This window comes from Bos indicus, chromosome 18 (assembly GCF_029378745.1).
Source record: "Bos indicus isolate NIAB-ARS_2022 breed Sahiwal x Tharparkar chromosome 18, NIAB-ARS_B.indTharparkar_mat_pri_1.0, whole genome shotgun sequence".
NCBI classification, from domain to species: Eukaryota; Metazoa; Chordata; class Mammalia; order Artiodactyla; family Bovidae; genus Bos; species Bos indicus.
The window spans coordinates 53,306,064-53,329,623 of NC_091777.1; the positions used below are offsets into that span (position 1 = coordinate 53,306,064).

The following is a 23,560-nucleotide window of genomic DNA, read 5'->3' on the forward strand; positions in this document are numbered from 1 at the left end:
TTTGCTTCTTGTTTTATTTCTCTTTTTAATGTAGCCTATAGGTATTGAGCCAGATTCAGGGAGTGAAAGGGTGGCTATTGAAAGGCTGAATCCTGTGGAGCTGGGTCAGGAAAGGGAAGACATGTCAAAGGAGTGGGAGGAGCTGGGATAAAGATGTGAGGATTGGACCATGGCTAGTCTGGAACAGCTGGTGTGAGCTGGATGCCAGACTTGGGAGACTTGGACTTTTCTGGTGGGCTGGCTTGTATACAGTGAGGGGAGTGACTTGAATTGGGTCACATGGTCACACACAAGAGGTCCCTCCCATTGCCTGGCCTCTGGGTGGGTAGCCTTTAGGTGGGTCAAACCCTGCAGCACCATTGGGGAAAAGGGGGATTAAGGGTTAGAGTGAAACTTTGCCCCTTCTCCGTTTAACCCCGGCTTTGTAGCCTGGCTGTCCATTTCACACACTTTACTTTTATTTATTTGGCCATGACACTGGGATCTTCTCACACCAGGGGTTGAACCCATGCCCCCTGTAGGGGAAGCACAGAGTCCTCACCATTGGACCTCCAGGGAATTCCCTCAGTAGATTGTTTCAAAAAGTAATTTCTGCCCCCTCTGTAGTCCCATCAGTTTAAGAATGTAAGTGAAGATTCCGTTCAATATAGATGTGATTTCCTTTGGTCATCTTCAGTGGTCAAAGTGCAGCAACCCCTGAAGTTGAATGAAGCTTGTGCAGGGCCTCAGCTCCCATTTGTTCATTCTCAACGCTACCTCTGGCGACTCCTGGGCCCAGATTTCGAGTTGCCTTAGCAACGACGTCACTTGCTCCTCCCCAAGTCACCTTTTTTGGTTTTAGCTCCGCCCACCCAGGGTTGTGGTTGGGTTGGGATAGAGCGGAGAAAGTGCGGAGGCGAATAGTAAACGACTGAGTCAGCCCTTGTGGGGGCGTGGCTTGAGTTCGTGCTAGTTCGCTACTGGCTCCGTGATCTACCTGCTCCATCGCCGGGTATTTCGGTTGGAAGATTCGTCCCTTGCTTTCGGAATTTCTTCCTTCGTCTAGCTTTTTCTTTTCTTAAAAAAATAAAAAAACAAAAAGCTAAATTAAGGCTAGAATACTCCTTATGGACTCATTTCCGTTTTTAAGTTTAAATTATATAAAATACAATTTATAGAAAAGAGCCCGACACGACTTACCGTCTGTTATAACCACAACATCCAAAGAGGGTCATTGATGAAATTGCAGTCTGCAAATGGAAAGCTGGAGCCTAACCAGCAAGTGGAGACAGGCTTTGTCTCCAGGCAGAGATTCCCTCTGTCAGCATCCATCACCTGTACTCATATAGTCAACACAACTCCTATAGCCTTTCAAGTTCTCCATCCCTTTGCTTCTCTCCATATCAGTTGGCCTAGCCTCACCAAGCATATGTTTTTATTCCTATCACCTCCACTCCTTTCTCCGTTGCCTGAGCTCGTGACGAATGTGTGAGGGCCTGAATATTAGTTATCTACTTTGAAGCCGGGAGGCGTGGGGCGGGGGAGCGGCTTAGATTCGCGCTTGCGCGCTGCTCCGGGAGACGGCGTCCATCTCGCCCCGCCCCTCGTATTCTGCAGTTCCGGCTCTGCAGATTCACTACTCACGTTTCTTTTTCCCGTGGCTCTTTCTGCTTTTTGGTACCCGCTTTAACAACGCACGAGACAACTCTCCCTGAAAATAACTTAAATTGATTTTCTGCTTTTCCGCGTACGTGGCGGGATCACTGGCCCTTAACGAAAGTGCGGCTGCGAAGGAGCAGACGCGCACCGGGCTCGGGGGAGGCGCGCTCGAGCTCCCGGCGGCGACGACTACGACGACCAGGAGAGGGGACGGAGTCGGCGCCTGAAGCAGTGGCTGAGCCCATGCCCCGGGACGGCGGGAGGGCCCGGAGAGACAAGTCCGGGGCCCGGGGCATGTCCCCAGGGCCCCCGTGAGGAGGCGGCGGCGGCGGCGATGGAGATCCCGCCGCAGGAGGCGCCGCCCGGGCCGGGCGCGGACGGCGAAGCCGAGGAGGCCCCCGTCGAGGCCCCGTCTCCCGGCCCTGCATCGCCCCCGGCCGACGGGCGCCTCAAGGCTGCGGCCAAGCGCGTTACGTTCCCTTCCGACGAAGATATCGTGTCCGGAGCTGTGGAACCCAAAGACCCCTGGAGACACGGTATAGCCACCGCTGGAGCGCGGGGGCGGGCTGGTTGGGGACCTGGGAGTCGGTGCGGCCACCAGTACAGAGGTGGAGCTCAATAAGTTGCCCCTAGTAATGATTTAAGGAGACAGTCGTCAGTTTAGAGCTTGGAGGGTGTTAGGGAGTGGCTGTTGGGTTGGGAAGGTGAACATTAGCTGGTTGTGCTCCCTCTCTCCTCTCCCCAAGGGACGCTGATGGTGATCGTTTGAGGAATTCAGATGGTGAGCAATCAAAGAAAGTTTAGTGGCTTGGGAAATTGATTAGGAGGGCAGCAGCCTTTGAGTTCATAGTTGCCTCAGAGAAGGATAGAACAGTCAGGGGAGGAAGAGTGGGTCAACATTGTCGCTGAAAGGGCGGTTGGAGGAGTTTGATGGGCCCATGGGGACAGAAAGAGGTTACAGTGTCGGTCTGCAAGCCTCGGGGGCTGGGGATGGTCATGTGACTCAACTTCCTTGGCTGAAAGGAGGACAAGGAGTAAACTTGGAGTCTGGCGGTAGAGGAGTCAAGTCAATCCCGGGACTGGGAAAGGGAGGCAAGGTAAACAAACTTGCCAGAAAAAGAATCTAGTTGGTGGTCAGTTTGGGGCTGGTTGAGATAGTCCTCTCCTCCCCTACTCCACCCCCACCTCCCCCCCCAAAAAAGGGAAGCAGAACATTGTCAGTCATTCAGGAGCGGAGGAACTTTGGAGCCTGGCTCTGGGAGGGCTGTCCTTGTTTTGTTCCCCCTACCCCTGTCCCGCCTGCCCCGAGAAAACATTGGAGTTGCTGGCGGTGGAAGGTGAGAGCGCTGGAGAAGTTTGATGGCTCGAGGTGTGGTAGGGAGAGAGTGACTGCATAGATTATAAGTTCTCTGGAGAAGGTCGGCTCTGTGTTGGAACTGAAAGAGCAGTTGGAGGAGTGTGTTTTATCTGTAGGGCTGGCAAGGTGGAAAGTGGCTCCAGAGATGGATGGCAGGGTTGAGTCCTGGACAGGTCTGGGACTCGTGCTGGGATGGAGCCGAAGATGAGAGGGATCGGCCTGGACCCAGGTCTATAGAAGTTGGTCTGTTGGCCCTGGGGAGAGAGGTAGAAATGTTGCTAGTCTGTGGGCAGTGGAGACATCGATGGCTTTGATGTGAGGGTGGGAAACGTGGGAACTGAAAGCTGAACCCACGAGGAGCGGCCGTAAATGCCATCTTGGCCAGTTAGTGTTTTGTTTGTTTTGTCTTTTGGCTGCACGGTGCGGAATGGGGGATCTTAGTTCCCCGACCATGGATCAAACCCCGGGCCCGGTGCTGTGGAAGCACAGTCCTAACCTCTGGATCTCCAGGAAATTCCCCAGCCAGTTATTGTTAAAGAGGCAGTGGTTAATTTAAAATTCTTGGTGTTGGGAGCCAGCCAAGTCCCTGGGCTCTCGGCCCTCAAGATAGGTTAGGTTGGAGGGCTTGGGGGACTAGGGCTGAGGAAGGGAAGAGGGAACAGGCCCCAGATATAGCATCCGGTCCAGGGAGCTCAGAGCAGGAGGGAAAGAACTGGAGAGGCAGAGCAGGATGGTGGCTAGCCTGCGCTGCAGCTCAATCCTGAGTCCTATTTACCCAAAGCACGACCTCAGGCTGGGTTCCTAACTCCTCAGAGCCTTGATTTCCCACCTGTAAGTGGGTGAGAATAGCCACGCCACGGGGTTTCAGAGAGGACTGAATAAGGTTGTATGTGGAAAGTGGTCAGCCAGATTGGGCTTTCATGAAGCTGCAGTTATGGTTGGTCATTTTAGGGGTGACATTAGGTGCTACTGGTCATTTTAGGGGCTAGCCTGGACGAGTTGGTTCATGGAGTTGGGGGGGCATGCTTCACAAGCTTCCAGTCGGTTGGTGGGCTCGGGCCCGGGGGAAGGGAAGATGTTCCGTTTGTGGGCTGGAACGTGGTGGTGGCCACGGCAGTTGGAGAGTCCGGGCCGGGGGCGGGGTGGGAGTAGGGGAAAGTTTCTGGCCCGCAGGTTCCCAGAAGAGCAACAGCTGTGTGTTAAGCAGCTGTTGGGCTTTGGGGAAGCCATTTTTCCTCTCTGAGCCTCCTGTTTCTTTCTCTGCAAATGGAGGTGCTAATTTCTACTGTGGGGAAGTTGTGAGGATTAAATAAGATAGTCCTTGTAAGTTCCTGCCACATAAATAGCAGCTGCTGTTATCCAGGCAGATTCAGTCTGGATTTTTTTTTTTTTTTTTTGGTTGGTTGGGTTTTTTTATGTCTCATGGGCAGTCGTGAAGAGGCAGTGAAGGCGGGGGTTGAGGGGGCAGAATGTTGAGCAGGAGGGTCAGTTGGTGCCTGGCTGGGAGGGGTTGAGAGGATGGTGGCTGGGAGGGACGGCAGGACTAGTCTGCACTCACTCTCCAGAAACATCAGTGGGTCTGAGGTGGAGAGGTGATGATCTGGAGAAATGAGTTGACTTTACGGGAGGGTGGGGAGAGATGGTCTGTCTCGGCCAGGGAGAGGGGCTGAGGTTGACCTGTGAGGGAAGGAGTTGGGTGGCAGGGGAAGGAGTTCCCAGGCAGGGGAAGGCTCATTTGTGAAGTTGGTGAGTTCGGGAGATGGGATTTGGCCGGCCTGGTCCTGGCCAGTGAGTTGCCCTGTGTCTGGGGAGGACAGTGGAGTTGTTGGGTGGTCTGGGACTGAGGGAGACAGAGGCTCGCCAGGCTATGGGAAGTTGGGCCAGGGGGCTTGCCCAGTTGAGAGATCGAGGGTCTCAGCTGGGGGCTTCAGGGAGGGGTTGGCAGGTCTTGGAGGAGGGGCAGGAGATTTGCTGGAGGTGGTCTGTGAGCCACGGGAAAGCAGAAAGGGTGTCATTTGAGCTGCAGCCCTCGTGGGAAGGGTGAGGGAGGGGTCACGCTGGGGCCTGCCCTGGTTACATGACCCCGAGGCCAAGGGTGAGGGAGGAATTGGCACATCGGAATTGGAAGAGGTCATTCAGAAGCTGCTCTTCCATCGCAGAGATGGAGAAGTCGCCCTGGCCTGAGGTGCAGGAGCACCCCCGGGCTGGGAGCAAGCAGCCACTGGAGGAATTGGGCCCTAGCACCGGGCGCCCAGTCAGCAGAGCCTTGCCCTGGGAAGAGAGCTTGGCCAGGCCTGACAGCTTCCGGCTGCGGTGGGTGAGGCTGGGTCTGGGGCTAGGTGGGGGCCCAGCTGGGTGGGAGCCTCTGGGGGTGTCTGCCTGAGGCAGGAGCCCTGTCAGGCCCTGTCAGAGGTCACGTGTTGAGGGATTCCTGGAGGCCAGACATCTGAAAGAGGTGCGGGAGAGTCTCATGCCTACTGAGGCTCAACCCAGCCCAGCGCTCAGAAGGGCCTTTCCTGGCTCCCATGTCACATGACGTCCCCGCCTGCCCCCAACTTGGGGGCCTGCTTGTCTGCCTCATTGCACTAAAGGCCGCCTGCTGTTAAGATGCACATTTGTTTCGTGCTGGTGGTCTCTCTCTCCCTCTGGAATGGGAGAGCAGACAGTCCATCCTCATTCCCGCTCAGCCCCTCGAAAGACACATGGGGATCATGGCCAAATGAGTGCCAGGGGCACGTGCAGCCATGCAGAAGGGCTGAGGCCAGGCCATACCTGGGGTCCCTCTCGCTGCGGTGTGCTCCCTGCCTGGCCCCGGCCGCAGCATGCTATGGCTCCGGCACAGCCCCGATTCTCGCTGAGCTGGTTTGTTTCCTCATCTGTGAAATTGTGAGCCCTGTCCTGCTGACCTGACCTCCAGGATGTCTGAGTGGACCGGATGGACCTGGTGGGGCAGGGGGTTCTCTGTAGCAAGCCGGTTGCCGGTGGATGGGCTGTGAAGCTGGAGAGGAGGCCGCCTCCGTACTGCCGGGCTGGGGCCCGTGTGCGCCCCACACTCCCTAGGGGGTGGAAGTGGGCCCCCATGGAGGAGGGGCTCGCCTGCCGCAACCCCCATCCATAGCAGCAGGCCTTGCTGTCCCAGCTCCTCTGAGGGTCTTGTACCAGGGACTCTTCAGATCAAACTGCAGGAGTGACCTGAGGCCCAGCTGTCTCCCTAGTCCCAGCTGACCACCATGTGGGGAGGAGACACGGGTTTGGCGAGGCAGGCGTCAGGGAGCATGTGACACCGGCCACAGTCTGGGCGGCTGTCTGCCCCCTCCCTCCAGTCCTGCCCATGACTCATTCCCCACTCCCTGACCTCCACCCTGTGCAGTCTGTCCTGGAGTGGGGGCATGGGAGCTTTGCCCCCCGCAGGAAACTGGTCACGTGGAGTGGCGGCGTCTGCAGGGTGAAGGGGGCCCAGACATGCCCAGCTCTGGCCACCCGAGCTTCAGGGCTCGATGGGGGCGAGGGGTTGGTGGGGACAGCGGCCGTTGTGTTCCTCAGTGAGGATCAGGGGGGTGGAAACACCTTCCTGTTTGTTCTCACTGAAACCTGGGCTGCAGATTGAGTCCTTGAAACTGTTTTGACAGGTGGAAAGGAACCTGTCCGTAGTGGACAGAGGCTCTCTTGCTAGTTAATGGCTCATTTTACCTGAGTGGTGGGCGGCCTGGCTGGTGAGGAGCCAGTGCCCTTGAGGGGGGTGGCTCTGGTGCTTCCCCCAGGTTTCCAGCAGGGCCCACCCTCACCTCCTCCTGCCGGCATTGGCACATAGACTCTGCCATGTGACTTTGGGCGGTCGTTCTGTCTGTCCATAATGATATTTCTGTCTATGAAATACAGCTGACAGTCGTACCTCCTCATAGGGCGATGAGGATTAAGTGAGAGAACAGTGTCCCCGGGGAGTGCTGGGGGGCCCTGTTCTTGCCGTCGCCAGTCTTCTGCCGCCACCTCCAGCCCCTACCCTCCGTGCCGCGCTGTCTCTGCTCTGCGTTTGCACTCGCCTCTCCCGCAGCGTTTCCCTCATCAAAACCCTGCGGTCTATCCGTCAGGAGAGTTCCCCGACGTCCCTGACAGGGACAGTCCTGTCTGTGACGAGCTGGGTGACTCTGAGCAGGCTGCCCAGCCTCTCTGAGCTGAAACTTAGTCAGCCTGTCTCGGCCTCCAGCTGAGAGGCAGCAAGGGCAGCGAGGGTCTAGATGCGAAGCGCTGAAGTGTTAACCACAGCCTCTCAGACACCGGCCATGACTGTGGACAAGTTCCAGCTGCCCCCGGGGCCCCGTCCCCTCTGTAGACTGGCCTGGCGCCCCAGCCCTAAGCCCCGTGGGCAGCTGACTCCGTGGTCGGGCCTGTGTGGGGAGCGGCTGGCCCTCCTTTCCACCTCCAGGTCTTTATTTGTGTTCACTTCATGTTTCCCTCTTGAAGGGTGAAGACTGTGGGTCACCCCTGTGACTTGCGTCTGGCGCCCAGGAGAGTGGGCGAGCGGCAGGGGAGTGAGGCTTTCCATCAGATCTCACGCCACCAAGGCACTGGGGAGAAAGCCTCTTGGAGGAGTTGATGGGCCTGTGCCAGGCCCCACGCCTTGGGTGCTTGGCACTCGGTCCTCCAAGGGGCCTGTCGAAAGTGTGTGCACGTGTTTCTGGGAACCAGGCGTCTCCTGTCTCTCACAGGCGTTTGGCTCCAAAAGTATTAAGAACTGTGGAGCCAGGCGCCCTGGACTGGACTGGCCATGACGGGGGCAGCTTCTGGGAATGGAGGCCAGGAATCTGTGTTTCTAGAAAGCTCCCCAGGCGGCCAGGTTTGGCTGTCCTGCTCAGGGCCCCTGATTCAGCGCAGCTGCCCAGCACTCAGTCCCAAGGCTCAATTCCAGACCTCAGTTCAAGGGTGGCTGGGGCTGGCCTCGCAGACTTGTTGTAGAGCACACTGAAGCAGCTGACTTGCGGTAACTGCAGAAACGGGATTTGGGTGGGCGGCCTTCTGCAGTGGAGCGTGGAGGGGCCCAGGCGAGGCCCCTGCTCTCCGGGCGACCCTGGTCACCGCTCATTACTCCCACCGCTGGGCTGAGTGGGTGTCTCGGTTATGTCTCCCAGCCACCCGGGAGGCAGGTGCCGTTCTTCCCGGTTTGTAGATGAGGTACTGGGAGCATAGAGAGGCAAGGTCACTCACTGGAGGCCGTCACAAAGCCAGGCAGCGTGGCGGGGGGCCTGCGCTCTCTGCCCCTGGGTCCTGGGTGCGTGAGCTTTGGCTCACGGCTGCATCCGCTTCTGCCTGCTGCGTGGTTTCTTCGTCTTGAACCCATAACCCTTTGTAAGATGGAGATGACCGTTCCAGCCTCCCCAGGCAGCTCAGGGATGAGAAGCAGCCTGAGTGAAGGAATCGGCTGGGTGGCACTCAGGAGGGGATCTCTGTGGTTCTTGGGCAGCTCAAGCGTCCTGGAAGGTCCTCGCTGCTCCTCTGTCCTCAGCCTTGGCCAGAATTCCTCCTGTGCTCCCCAGCGTTGGGATGTGGTGCACGTTCAGTCCCTTCCAGCTGAAGGCGAGTGCAGCCTCTCATTTAGTGAATGCCGATGTTAAGGGTCGGGGGTGAAGGCAGGCCCTGCCTCCTTGGAGGTCACGGTTGAGTAAGGGAGCTGCATGGTAAATAGTTCTAATCAAATCAGGGTGCCCAGGACCCTGACTGGGAAGAGCTGATGGGCAAGGCACAGGTGGCTTCTTAGAGGAAGGGGCCGTCTCAGGCTTAAAGAAATCACTGGAGTGAGCCAGGTGCGGAGCAGTTGGAAGAAGTGCAGCGGGTTGGAGGCGGAGCCAGTGAGGCCCATCCTAGGAGGAGAAAAAAGCCAGTTTTCCTAGAGTCAGAAGTCTGGAGGTGGAGGCAGGAGGGTCAGAGGCCAGACTGGAGAAGGCAGGGAGGGACCACCCACCCAGGTGGGGCCTTGTGGGCCCTGTTAGCCTGAGGGTGGCAGGGAGCCAGCAGGCTTTAAGAAGGGGCCTGCCCCCTGTTTTCAGCAGAACCTTCTGGGAGAGCGGCCTGCAGAAGCTGAGACAAGGCTGGGGCAGCAGGCCTGAGACTCTCGGCCTCGTGAAGCCCTGTGGTGGCTAGGAGCTTGCATTTGTTTGATTGATTTTATCACCAGATTTATCTGAACCTCTCCCTCCCCAGAAGGTTTTGCACTGCTGTGTTCTCCCCATGGGTCTCTGAGCTCCAGCCCGCCCCAAGCGTAGTTCGTGCCCCCTACCCTGGGGTGGGGTGGTGGGTGGGGGCGTCGTGCACTTGGGTGCTTGCAGGGCCTCCCCCGTACCACCTCAGCAACTGGCTTTACCTGTAAAGTCCCCCAGGTCCCACACTTCCCAGATCCAGAGAGCTGTAAAAACTGAGGTCTAACATAATAGAGGAGGCCATCCTGTGGTGATTTCTAAGATCAGGAAATTCTGAACTCTAGACTATTGGCCCAGCAGGTTCCAGAAGGAGACCATGGAGCCCCCAGTGGCCCCTCCCCGTTTCTGTGAAGCTGTAGTAACACGAGGCAGCCCAGGCCCCAGGCTGCAGGGCACTCTGGTGCCAGTCCACCGCTGCCCTCTGTCCAGAGGCGGTCGCCTGGCTTTTCTGCCTCAGTACCCGCTCTTGTGTGGGGATTGAGAAACTTGGGAGGCGACTGGACTGATAACTAGCTGTTGCAGGCAGTCAGGGTTTGTTAGAGCAGAATGGGGCCGTGTCCTGGTGAGCCTGCCCCGGCTCCCTCTGGGAGCAGACTGACCAGCCCGAGACCCTGGGCCGATTGTGAGTTCCACCACGTGAACGCAGGCACGTCCCAAAACCTCTCTGTGTCACAGTGTGCTCGTCTGTGGAGCCGTTTTGGCAGAAGAGGAGTCTGTTTTGAAGCCTCCTGACTCTTGGTGGGGACCCAGGCCCAGCCTTCTGAGCCAGGAGCACCCCGTAGCCCCCACAGACCTGGTGAGAATGCCGGGTCTTTGACCTCACTGCTCCCGGGCCGCCCCCATCACTCCCGCCCTGAGCCGGGCCGTGCTCGTGTTAGGGCAGCTCCCTCTTGGGAGTGCTTTCTGGCTGGGCTGGAGCTGCAACAGGAGGTGGGGGTCTGGTGCTTCAGTTAGGGTGGGACAGGCAGAAGCGGTCCTCTTTCCCGGAAGGCGGTTCCAAGGCCGGGTGGCCCCAGGAAGGACCGCTGTCCATCGTGCTTTGCTTATGTTCTCTCCCCACTTGGGAAGGCAGTTCCACGAGGGCAGAGCCCGGCTTGGTCTAGCTTCCCTGAGTGTCCCCAGAGCTGCTCGGCAGCCCTGCCCTTGGCGGGTCGTGGTGGGTGCAGGTGCCCAGTGGGCACTCTATATAAAGTTATTCTCACCCTCTTTCTTATTCTCGGCAGCAGCTCTAGAGCCTTTGCCTCGAGGTGGGGGTGGTGGTTTGAAAGTGTCTGCTGACAGCCGCTCGGCTCATGTGACTTGCCTGACGCCCTCTCCCTTTCCTGCAGAAGCCTGGGGTGGGAGCCCTGTGGTCTGATGCTGCGGAGGCCCTGTCGGATCCCACCCGGTTGGGTGGGTGGGAACCCGCTGGGGTCAGACTCGTGAGCCACTTCCACGCCCACCCCTCCATCTCCCCATAGCCGTAGCCTCCTGCCAGCTGCCATCAGCCGTGTGGTGGGGGAGCTGCTGGTGTTCCTTGCGGCCCTCCCCTTTGTGCGAAGCCAGCACCTTCACAGCTGAACCCCCTGGGTTCCTCAGAGCCCTGGGGCGGGTGGGGGGAGGCAGGGCGGGCCTGCTGGGAGATGGAAGCCCCCGGTCCCCGCCAGGGAAGAAAGTGACCCTGCGGAGGGTCAGGCTTTGGGATGGCCATGATGGTGACGACCGTGGTGGGGTGATCTAAGCTCTTCGTGTGCGTTTACTCATTTAATCTTCACAGCAGCCAGAAGAGGAAAGCTGAGGCTCACGGGTGCCAAGGCCACACAGACAGTAAAGGGAGGAGCCGTGTTCGAACCAGAGGGAACAGGGCTCACCCTCTGCTCTGTTCCCCAGAAGCCTCCCAGGCAGGGCTCCTTCCTCACCACAGGACAGAGGCTGCGCCCCTGAGCCTGTGGGGAGCCCTTCCCAAGCCGGTGTCCATCCCCGTCTGCCCCCCACCCCCCAGGCCCCCCAGTCTAATCCACAGACCTCGGTTCCCTCTGCCCTACCTCCCCGCACTGGAGACACTACGTCTCCAGATAGCGCTGCTCTGCTCTCCTGGGTTCCTGTGGTGCCTCCTCATGCTGCTGTTACTTGTTTGGGTCCATCTCCCCCCACTGGACCCAGAAACACCGCGAGAGACTACATCTGTTCCCTCTGGCTCCGCGTGAGCACCCCCAGGCCCCACAGGGACTCGGAGCTCAGTAGGCCTGCTGACGAGCGCCCCAGGTCGGGAGCCTCGGGCCCCTAACCCAGGACTGGGCCTCAGAATAGCTGGGGGTCCGAAAGGGAGCAGGGGCCAAGAAAAATGCTCATGGGGTCACTTGGATCGTTTGTCCATGCTGCCGTCCGTCCGTCCGTTCGTTCATCCCTTGCCACCGCCTCTCCCCACTGTGCACCAGGTGACGGAGTCCTGACTGCCCTCCCTGCTCATGTCCTCTCTCCATTCCCAAGGAAGCGAGCCCTGTTTCTTCACATCAGGCTTACGGCCCCTTCCCCCCACTGCCTTTCACACCCAACGCGGGAGCCCTAAAACAGCTTGCGAGGCCGGCCCCTGCTGCCTTCACTGACCGTGGCTGGGCCCCCCCTTGCCTGCGTGCTCTCTGGGCTCAAGTGCGGTGGCTTCTTCTCAGTTCCAGCCTGCTGGGCGCTCCCCTCATCCTGTCCTGGAATGCCTGCCTTGCTCTCACGGCTCTAGCTTGTCCTCAGGTACCAGCAAACCCTTCTTTCCTGGCTCTCTCACTTGGTTCCCCCAGAAGGTCAGCGATCTGGTTATCTGTGGGCCGGAAGGTACTCTTGCGTCCTTGACCGTGAGCATCATGAGGGCGGGGGTGGCTTTGGCTGGGTGCTCCCATATCCTCTGGTGCTCCCAGCATGTGGCACTGAGAGAAGGAAGGGCAGGTGGTGCTAGGCCTCAGGGACGAGGCGGGCCCCGCCCTCTTGCAGCCCAGGACAGGACAGGAGGAGGGCCCCGAGTCTGCCGCGCGTGTCCCCCGCCAGATCCGCAGAGCCGCGGGAGTGCAGGTCGGCCGAGCGGCTCAAGTGGCAGGCCTGTCGTGGCTGTGGGCTTGCTGTGGGTCCTCGGCCATGGCACTGCCTTTCAATGCAGCAAGGGGGTGTTGAGATCCCTTCCTACCGCGTGTGTTTCCCTGTCTCTGTCCACGGGTCACCCCCACCAGTTAGGGAACGGAGTGCCAGGACCTTCTAGGCCGGTGGGCGGGGCAGGAGAGCTCAGGTTGTGGTGACTGGTCTGCCTCTCTGCCTTTGTGGCAGGTGGCCTGATTCCCTGCCTGCCAGCGATGAGGCGTGTCCCGGGACGGGGTGGAAACTGTCAGGGGTCCAGCCCCCCACCCCTCCCAGCTCAGGCCTCCACCTCACTCCTTGTCCTTTGACCCCCTTCTCTCCTTGGGGTATTGGCGTCCTGACTTTAATCACAGTGACTAGAAAGAGCTGTGTTCCCTGGGATGGGGATTGGGGGTCCTCTGCCCCCCAGGCCTGGGCTCAGCCCTCGGGGTCTGCGGCGTGGAGCTTCTCTGGGCTCCCCTGCTGTACTGCTGTCTCCCCGCTGCACTGCGAGCCCCAGGAGGGCGGGGCTGGGCTGTCCTGGTCACTGCTGTGTCCAGCAGCACAGAGCCTGTGCTTGGTGAGTGTCGTTCCATTAGCATGGAGTTGGGGGGTTGGTGTGGGCAGAGCCCAGAGATAGAGCTCCCCGTGGAGCCCTGCTCAGAGCCCGCATGTCTGACAGCAGTCTGACCCTGGCTGGTCCTGAGCAGACACCCCAGGCCGGTGAGTTCGGGGGGCGGGGGAGGGCAGGGCCATCTGACTTGCTGGGCGGCCGCCAGCTGTTGGGTCCAAATGCCTGTGCTCACTGACCACCCAGCCGTGAGGATCCCGGCTGGTGCAGGCTCCGCCCCTGTTTCCCGCGTCCGGATTATCCAGGGTGGAGGCTTATCGTCCTGGTTTTACACGTGACGCAGCAGGCCGGATGGGGTGGCCTGGCACCCAGGATGGCTCCTGCTGCTGTTCAGCCACCTCTCTTGCTTTGAGGGGCAGAGTGACACGTCCTTGAGGAGGGCAGCTGAGAGACCTGCCTTGTTGTGCCCCTGGGTTCCCCGCCTGATGTTATTATGAAAAGAGAGGGTTTGGGCTCTGGGGCACTGGAGATGCCATCTGCAGCCCACAGGGTAGCTGAGCAAGTCCTGCCCGAGGCTCGGCTTTCTCCTCATCCCCTTAGTGGGGGTCGGTGAGGGGAGCTGGGAAGCTCAGGATGGTTGTTACTAAGGGAGAGACCCCTTACTTTGATTCTTTTCTGACTTTACAAATAAGATACGTTCACTGTAAAAAAAAAAAAAAAAAGATTTGGAAAGTCGAAAGAAGAAAATGAAAATCACTTCTTAAGCTTACCATCTGGAATTTTTTTACAAAGCTCCGCTGAGATGTAATTCACGTGCATTTCACGCATGTGAAGCGTACAGTTCAGTTTTTCCCAGAATGGTGCGTTTGTCATCACAGTCCATTTTTAGAACCTTTCATTGCCTGACCTCCTCTCCCCGCCCCAAGAAACCCTGAACCCCTTAGCAGGGAATCCCAGCACCCCTCCCGCGCCCCCTCGGGCCGCCGCTGATCCGCTTTCTGTCTTGGTAGCTTCTGGACGTCCCCTGGAAGTGGAATCGTGCCACCCGTGGCCTCCTGTGTCTGCCTCCTCTCGCCGAGCACAGTGTTCACAGGGTTCACCCACGTCGTGACTGTGCCCGCGCTTCATTCCTTGTTATCGCCGAGTAGCGTTCCATCGTGTGGATGGTTTGTCTCTTCATCCATTGATGTGCATTTGAGTCACTTCCGCGTTTTGGCCGTGATGAACAGTGCTGCTGTGGATGTTCACGCTCAGGTTTGTGTGCGGACCCAGGCTTTCATTTTTCTATGAGATTTCTGTGAGACTGCTTGCTCATCTGGCGACTCTAACCCTCTGAGCAACTGTCAGACCATTTTCCCGGGCAGCTGCCCCACTTAGCTCTCCCCTCCACCGGGCGAGGCTTCCGCTCCCTCACGCCACATCCTCCCTTCCTTGTCCGGCCCTTAGATCCCAGCCACCCCTGCGGGCGCTGGGCATCGCACTGTGGTTTGGATCTGATCTGCGTTTCCCTGACGGCTGATGGTGTTGAGCATCTTTTCACATGCCTCTCAGCACTTGTATGTCTTCTTGGGAGACATGTCTATTCAGATCCTTGGCCTGTTTTAAAATGGGATCATTTGTCTTCTGGTTGGGCTGTAAGAGTTCTATATATATTCTGGATGCAAGACTCTCTATCAGAAGCGACACGTACCACCTGGAATATCGTCAGCGTGAAATGCCAGAGCACTTCCTTCCCTTCTCTTCAATGGCTAAGTTACAGTGCCACAAACGCGTAAAAATAAAACTGGGCAGAGCCTGGGTGTACACTTGAATGTCCTGCATTTTCACTTCACTTTTCCTTTTTTATTTTTTTAACAAAGCATGATTAAAATCCACCGTCAGGCTGTTGTAATTTGTTCCAGCCATTCCGCGTTGCTGAGCATTTAGGCCCTTTCCAGTTATCAGCCGCATGAATAATGCAGCGACGTTCAGCCTTGTCCATAAATTTTTCTGTTGTCACAGGGAGCTTTCTCAGAAGAAATTCTTAGAAGGTGGTTTTACCAGGTCAGAGGGTAGGAACCTTTGAACTCTCATATACAGTCTGTGCTCACAAAGGTCTGGAAGCCTCGAGGGACAGCACTTGGTTGTATCTCTTGATTTTTTTTTTTTTTTTAAGAAATAAATGAATAATACTTGCATTTGGGTGTCTTGGTGCCCAGATGGTGTTTTGTTTTAATGAGCCTTCTTGAACTACTAGTTAACTTGTTTCTTGTTACCGCGTTAGTTGCTTCTTTGTGTGCTGGGCCCGTTTTTGTTTTGGGACGTTTTGTAAGCCCTGTGTCTCTATTTCAGATATCCACTCTTGGGCATTACATCGTGTGCAGATATATTGTTCCTCATTTATCATTGGCCTTGCTGGAAAGCTGGAGGTAGGGGAGCCTCCTTAAAAAGAGTCCCTGTTGCCTTTGCTCTTTTGCTGGCTTTCTGTAGCAGAGAGGGCAGGGTGGGTGGGGGGTGGTGGCCCTGGCCCGGGCCCTGGTCCGGGCCCTGGTGGCACTGCAGGAGGAGGGGGGTCGTGTTAGTGGCGGCCAGGCCCGGGCAGAGGGGATAGCAGGTGCCCAAGAGGTTCTCCTGGAAACACACCTGCAGCCGCTGTTCGCTGAGCACCAGGCCGAGCCACCCGGCGAAGCTGGTGGGGCCCCTAGTTGGTGACCTGGCGCCATCCGTCACTTGCTGAGGTCATGGCCCTGTGCGGAACGTGACTGAAGCCCTGTCCCTTGGCACATCCAGTCTGCCTCACCCCCAGGAATCTAGACCCCCCGCTCCTCCAACGTCTACATGCTGGGCCTCTGTGCTGGCTCTCCCTCTGCCTGAGAGGCTCTCCCCAGCTTCCATGGGGTTACCATTTGTCTGCTGACACCCACTCCTTGTCTTGTGTCTGCCTTTTCCATCGGAAGGGACTTGGGAGGGGATGGTCCAAGGCTGCGTTCACTGCGTTCACTTCAAACTGCACCTGGCCCCAAAACTCGAGAGGCACTCGAGAAACATTTGAGGGAATGAATGAATTTCTGCCTCGTAACTCGTCTTTTAGGTCTCAGCCTAAATGTTCCTCCCTCTACAGGCCTTTCCCGGTTACTCCCTCCAGTCTAAGTGATCATCACCTGTGTTTTCCTCTGAGGGCTTTCTTGGCTTATAATTTGTCACTTATATTTGTGCGATTGTTTGTCTGCCTTCCTAACAGTCACACCCCGAGGGCAGGGATCCGGATCTGTTTTGTGCTCTGTTGTCTGCCCAGCCCAGGTTGTTTGATAAAGAATGAATGAACATGTCCTTTAGCACCCAGACACACCTCGTGAGGCCACGTGGCCTGGCGGTGCTCACCTTTCATAGGGGAGGAAAGTCAGGTTGGGCAGCGAGAAGTTCCAGGCACTCAGTGTCCATCCCTGGAGCCTTCATTGTACCAGTAAACAGCTCACAGTTATTGGATTTTAAAATTCCAAACTAAAGTCCCTATTGCCTCTGAGTCCAGCTGGCCATCTGGTGCCCCAACCAGAAGCCTGAGGCAGGCAGCCTGAAATAGCCGGCCTGGTTGTCCCCCGGTGGCCCTTAGCTTTCTCAGAGGTCCCCTTCCCTGAGCTGGGCCCATTGCCTACGCAGGATTTCAGTCAGTGGGAGCAATGGGAAGCAGGGAGCCGCTGAGTGATTTGCAGACCGTTCTCAGGCCCCGCAGCACCCGCAGCCCTGTGTTGGGTCCTTTGCCTATTTACCTCACTTGACCCTGACCGTGACTTTTGGTTCCCCAGAGGCTCCTCAGTCCTCTGTCCTCTGAGCCTTTGCACGTGCTGTTCCCTTTGCTGCAACACACTTCTCCCTCCCTGTGCTTTTTTTGGCTGCAGAGAATAGCTTATGGGATCTTAGTTCCCCTACCAGACCAGCCCAGGGATTGAACTTGTGCCCCCTGCAGTGGGAGCGTGGCGTTCTAACCCCTGGACCACCAGGGGATTCCCTCCTTCTCTCTGCTTTTAAAATTATTGTTACTAAGTTCTCTTCACGGCATTTAAACTATGCATGTACCATACACGTAAGTTAAAGTGTAGTATAATAAAGACCCGTGAGCCTACCTCCCAATTTAGGGCTGAGAACATTACCATTAACTCAGCTCTGTCTGGGTGGGAGGGTGGATGGAGCCCAGAGACCCATGACTGCTACCCTGCAGGATGTGATTGTCATGCCTCTTTTATTAAAAAAAAAAAAGTTTTATCATGTGTGCATGTATGATGAAAAAATACAGTTTGGTTTTGCTTGTTTCTGAGTGTTATGAGAATGACGGTGTGTCATGAGTGGAGACCCGGGGCTCTCCTTTCCCCTCAGCGTTCCATTTCTCACTTCCATCCATGGAGATGCTCCTGAGCCTTCCATCACATGGCTCTGCCTTAGATTGTCCTCGATGGACACTTGAGCTGTTTCTGGCTTTTGGTCTGACACACTGGCGCAGCCGTCAACCTTGTGTACACATCACCTGGGGTGTGAGCAAGAAGTTCTCCAGGGTACAGACCTCGGAGTAGAATTGCTGGTTGCAGTTGGAGCTGTGCAGTGGTACATGATCACACCCAGCCCTCTCAAGTGGCTCTTCCCTCCCTTACCTGGCAAACTCCTACTCAGACCCGCCCTGGGTCTCCTCACCGCCACCCCTGCTTTCTTTTCTTCAGTAGATGGAGCACCTGCCATGGACCAGGCGCAGTTATGTTAAATTCCGGGATGAGATGGTGAATGAGACTCACAGCCCCTGTGCTCACGTGACCAGTGTTGTTAGGTAGCCCCTCCTCCAGGAAGCCCTCCCTGATCCCCGGATCAGGTTAGGTGCACTCCTGGGCCCTCCTGCCTTAGTCCTGCCCCCTTGGGGTCATCACTGTCTGGGAACTGCGCTGTCTCCCCTGTGGAGGCAGGGATCAGAGGTGTTTTGAATGCTGTGTCCCCAGCATCACCATCCAGGGGTGGAGCACAGAGCAGGTGTTGAGTGAAGGATCCATTGAATTGCTGCTGAGACACTGACCCTTGAGGCAGGTGGTATTAAAGGGAGAAACGGAGTCCAGTATCCAGTACGCGGAGTTAAACTCGGGCCCCTGGCAGAAGGAGGGACTGTGGCCTCTGCCCTGGGCAGCTGAGAGGAGCTGCCGCCCGGCTCTTGCCTCCTCGGCCAGTGGGTGGGCTGGGCAGGGCTGCCTTGCTGAGGAGTGGGAGTTAAGAGTTGGCACGCGCGTTCCTTTGAAGAGGGCAGAACTGGGAGGCTGTGGCAAGCCTCACAGACGTGGACGAGGCAGGCGCCAGGCATCCCGGAAGAGTGGTGGGGGCTGCGCAGGGCCGTCGATCAGTAACTGCGAGGGTTGCGGTGGCTGGTGTTGGCAGAGCGCCCGCCCAGTGCCGGGTGCAGCGCTGACACCGTCCGTGCGCCAGCCGGCCCTGTCCACACCCTGTCCCTCGGGGTAGGTGGATCGTTGTTGCCCCATTTCACAGGCGTGGGGGGACGGTGAGATGCAGAGGGGGGAGTCCGGCTCACCCGGCCCACTGGGAGTGGAGCAGCGTCTCCCCTCTGCAGGCAGGGGGCTGGCGCAGAGCTGCGTGGCTGACCTGGTCTCCCCGTCCCACCACCCTGTGGGTCCTCCTCCGTCCCTTCACTCCTGTGCCCTCAGGTGCCCAACCCTGGGTAAATATTTGTCTCCTGGCAGGCAGGAGTGGTGCGACCAGTATTTCCGAGCCAGGTGGCGGGGGACAGGTGTGCGCAGCTGGCCCGCGGGCAGAGCCCAAGGAGCCTCCGGGCAGCGCTGATCCTTTGTTTGCCCAGGGCTCCGCTCACTCTCCAGGTGTCAGCTCGGGGCCGCGCTGATGGCCGGCCGGTCGACCAGCACCAGCCTCCCAGCACCAGCCTCCCGCCAAACACGTCCCCCAAGTGATCTCAGTTACTGCTGCTAGAAGCCTGCAAGTGCGCGTGCGTGCGTGCGTGCGTGCGTGCGTGCGTGTGTGTGTGTGTGTGAGAGAGAGAGCGAGAGAGAGAGCGAGAGCGAGAGAGAAAGAAAGAGAGAGAGCGCGCGCGAGTGATTGGCTCCGTTTTCCAGGAGAGGAAACTCGACCAGAAAGAGACCAGGGCCTTGTCCTGCGGCGCCCGGGGTCTGGTGGGAAACCATTGGGGCCGCGTGAGGTAAATGAAGGCGCTCACGGGAAGGACACAGAGGCCTCTGTGCGCTCCCGCGGGGCTGGGGGTCGGAGCCTATGGGAAGAGCGGGCCCCGGCTCTCCGGGCCACAGCGCTGCCGACTCGTTCCTCTCTCCAGTCACTGGCCATCCTGGTGGTCATGCAGGCTGAGCAGAAATCCCACATCCTTCCTGTCAAGTGGGGCCTGGGAGGGCCAGGGTCAGCCTCGTGGGGCTTGGGGACAGCTCAGAGAAGGGGACCTGGGCTCCTTAGACGCCTAATACAAGACACTGCCAGACGCGCCATCTGCCTCCAGAGACCATGCCCTCTGCACCGGCCTGCGTGGTTCTGGGTCAAGAAGGTGGATTCACATCACAAGGCAGAGAGCCACCAGTCACATGTACACGCACGCGCACGTGCACACACACACACACACACACACACACACACTCCAGGAGACAGCTCGCAGTGTCTCACACACACACACTCCAGGAGACAGCTCTGTGTCTCACACACACACACTCTCCAGGAGACAGCTCTCAGTGTCTCACACACACACACCCCAGGAGACAGCTCTCAGTGTCTCACACACACACACCCTCCAGGAGACAGCTCTCAGTGTCACACACACACACACACACACACACACACACACCCCAGGAGACAGTGCTCAGTGTCACACACACACACCCCCCCAGGAGACAGCTCTCAGTGTCACACACACACACACACACACACACACACACACTCCACACCCCCAGGAGACAGCTCGCAGTGTCACACACACACACACACACACACACACACACACTCCACACCCCCAGGAGACAGCTCGCAGTGTCACACACACACACACACACACACACACACACACACACCCCACCCCCCCAGGAGATAGCTCTCGGTGTCACACACACACACACCCCCCACCCCCCCAGGAGACAGCTTTCAGTGGCACACATGCACACACACCCCCCTCCCCCTGCCAGGAGACAGTTCGCAGTGTCACACACACACACACACACCCAGGAGACAGCTCGCAGTGTCACACACACACACACCCCACCCCCCCAGGAGACAGCTTTCAGTGTCACACATGCACACACACCCCCCTTCCAGGAGACAGCTCGCAGTGTCACACACGCACACACACCCCACCTCCCCAGGAGACAGCTCGCAGTGTCACACGCGCACACACACCCCCCCTCCCTAGGAGACAGCTCTCAGTGTCACACGCGCACACACACCCCCCCTCCCCAGGAGACAGCTCGCAGTGTCACATGCGCAGACACACACCCCCCTCCCAGGAGACAGCTCTCAGTGTCACACGCGCACACACACCCCCCCTCCCCAGGAGACAGCTCGCAGTGTCACACGCGCACACGCACCCCCCCTCCCCAGGAGACAGCTCGCAGTGTCACGCGTGCACACACACCCCCACTCCCCAGGAGACAGCTCGTAGTGTTACACGTGCACATACCCCCAGGAGACAGCTCGCAGTGTCACACACGCACACACCCCCAGGAGACAGCGCGCAGTGTCACACGCGCACACACCCCCCCCCCCCAGGAGACAGCGCGCAGTGTCACGCGCACACACCCCCCCCCAGGAGACAGCGCGCAGTGTCACACGCGCACACCCCCCCCCCCAGGAGACAGCGCGCAGTGTCACACGCGCACACCCCCCCCCCCAGGAGACAGCGCGCAGTGTCACACGCACACCGCCCCCCCCAGGAGACAGCGCGCAGTGTCACACGCACACCCCCCCCCCCCCAGGAGACAGCGCGCAGTGTCACACGCGCACACACCCCCCCCCAGGAGACAGCGCGCAGTGTCACACGCGCACACACACCCCCCCTCCCAGGAGACAGCGCGCAGTGTCACACACACACCCCCCTCCCAGGAGACAGCGCGCAGTGTCACGCGCACACACCCCCCCCCCAGGAGACAGCGCACAGTATCACACGCGCACACACACCCCCCCTCCCAGGAGACAGCGCGCAGTGTCACACGCACACACCCCCCCCCAGGAGACAGCGCGCAGTCAGAGGGCCCGTCGTGGGCACTTGTGTTGGGTCGTGCTGCGGCTCCACCCACCACAGGGCTGGACGTGTCATCTTGGTGGTTCAGCCTCAGCGGGCGTTGAGCTCTGTGCCCACCCACGTGTGCTGGGCACACAGCACCGCCAGGGAGGCTAGAGACAAGTCAGCCCCGCCACCACAGACCCACTTTGGGGGCGGGAGGATGATGGGAGCCCAGGGCTGGCGCAGAGAAGAGGGGGCGCGGCCGGTGGGTCAGCACGAGGCTTAGGTAGGAACCTTAGACAAGCTCGGACTGTCCCACCCCCACCCTGAGCCTGCCGCACGCACCTCTCTCTCCTGGCCATGTCCTTGGAAAGTACCCTGCCTCCCTGGGCCTCGCTTTCCTCTTCTGGAAAGCTCGAGGTGGCGTGTACTGTAGCCCAGACTGTGGCTGTGGACAGAAAGTGTCGGGTGTGGTTAAGGGCAACGGTTGTGGGGACTTCCTGATGGTCCAGGGGTTCAGAATCCCCCTTGCAGTGCAGGGGACACGGGTTCAATCCCTGGTCAGGGGAACTAAGATCCCGCGTGCCACAGAGCAGGTGGGCCTGCGTGACACAAGGAAGATCCTGTGTGCTGCGACTAAGACCCGCCGCAGCCAAGCAAGTGATAACAGGAAACAAGGAGCCAGGACTGAGGAGTGGGACTGCTTAGGCCTGAGCCCCAGCTCCTCCCACGGGCTCTGTGACCTCGAGCGGGCTCCTTAACTTCCCCGCTTCAGGTTCATTTTTCACCTGGGAAGTAAATGCGCCCTCACCTGGTTGCCGAAAGCAGTCAAGGTGCTGTCCGAGTGTGTTTGCTGCAGTGAGTTAGCAGTGCCTTCGAATTAGAAGTGGCCTATCACATGGCTGGCGCGTGGGTCCTTAGTGTGCCCCGTGTGACCGTGCCCCGTGACCTCCCCCTCCCCCTAGAGCGCCCTGGAGCTTCATCAAGCTCCTGCTGAGGGGGAGGCTCCGCGGTGGGCCGAGCTGAGTCGTCTGTGACTTAGAAAGCTTCCGGCACCTTCAGACTGCACATGTTTCTGTAGCAGGATCTTCAGATGGGCCGAGCGGTTTGGAAGGTTATGCGGGTCCACGGGTGGAGTAGCCGGGCCCTCCCTCTTCCTGGCCTGGGACTCCTGGCTGGTTGCATAAGCGCAGCCCACCCCCTGCAGCTGGCGTCCCTGATCCTGCCTCCCCTCCCCCAGTCATGATGCCTCCCTCCTTGGAGGGACAGGGAAGACCACACTTACCACCCAGGAAACTGTGGGCATCGTGGCCCCTTCACAGGCCTGGGGAGGGGCCCGGGGTCTGAGAAGATAGGACTGGCCCAGCCTCTCCCGAGGGGCCTCCTGTCCAGGGCACAGTGTGGCTTCCTACCCCCGTCACATGGCTCTCTGGGGAGAAAGGAAGAGAGACTTCGTGCTATTCACAGAGCGAGTCATTCATTTGCCGCAGTGATGTCTCTAGACTCAGGGAGCCTTTGGTGTAGGACAGAGAGCGAACAAGGAAACAGATACCGATTGGGGTGCGTCCCGTGAGGCCGCAGAGGGACATGGTGGAGAATACGGGTGTGGGGCGCTGATTTAGAAAGGGGCCAGAGGAGGCTTCTCAGAAGTGGCGACATTTGAGCTGAGACCTGGATGACAAGTTAGGAAGGGGGTGTGGGGAGGGGAGCGCTCTGAGCCACAGCAACAGCAGTTGCCGACCTAGAGGCAGAAACAAGCAAGGTCGGCCGGAGAGGTATGTGCGCGGGGATGGGGGAAAGACCACTGCAGGATCGAGTCGGGGGCCTTGTCCCGGCTGAGGAGTCGCAGCCTCAGTCCCAGCGCAGGGACAAGCCGTGGAGACTAAAAGTGCCAGAGTCCGGCCGGTTCCTCACTGTGGTCACCATGCCTCGTTATGTGCCTGCCTGTCTGCGAAGGACAGAGACTGCGAGGTGGAGGGTTTTCCTTTCCTGGGGGACCTGCTGGAGTTTCCCCGCACATGCTCACCATGTTTCTGAAGGTGCACACCCAAACACACCCCCTGCGGATCTCCCCAGCCCCGCCTCAGCTCTGCCAGGGACAGGAAGGGCCCATCCAAGCGAAGGCCCAGGAGACCAGGCTGGTTGGAGTGACAGGCGGCGGCCCCTGGTGCTGGTGCAGCTCCAGGAAGGATGGAGCTTGGCATCAGCAGTGGCGACATGGGCACCCTCTGCTGGGAAAGTTAGCGCTTCCAGCCTGGGCGTGACCTCCCTGCCTTGGTCCTTCTGAGCTACGGAAAGGCTGGCAGGGGTGGAGGAAGCCCAGTGCTTCGTCATCGGGAAGAATAACTCATGACCGTGTCCCTTCATTTTTCCTGAGGAGTCACAGGCTTTTTTTGGAGCCAGCTGCGCTGCTAGAAACCCCTGCTGGTGGAAGTCGTCCTAGCAAAGGCTGCTGCTCCCCTCTGCTCTGTCTGGGCCCTGTCACTCCCCCATCCTGGCCCTGGACCTCCTAGCCCCCAGAGCACTCTGTGGCT

At 58.7% G+C, this 23,560-nt stretch overlaps 1 protein-coding gene and 1 long non-coding RNA gene across 2 annotated transcripts in view; one reads left to right on the top strand and one right to left on the bottom strand.

Moving 5' to 3' along the window:
• On the bottom strand, nt 1–1,499 carry LOC139177144 (uncharacterized). The gene is made up of 2 exons (XR_011561623.1): nt 1,180–1,499; nt 1–1,056 (listed from the first exon to the last, which is right to left on the bottom strand). It is a non-coding gene; the product is annotated as an uncharacterized lncRNA (long non-coding RNA).
• A 328-nt stretch (nt 1,500–1,827) lies between these two features.
• PPP1R37 (protein phosphatase 1 regulatory subunit 37) overlaps nt 1,828–23,560 on the top strand; it is a 37,792-nt gene continuing 16,059 nt past the window's right edge. Inside the window, exon 1 of the mRNA XM_019979576.2 lies at nt 1,828–2,174. Within this exon, the coding sequence (XP_019835135.2) occupies nt 1,973–2,174 (202 nt within the window). The 5' untranslated portion in view covers nt 1,828–1,972. The remainder of the gene's footprint in view (nt 2,175–23,560) is intronic.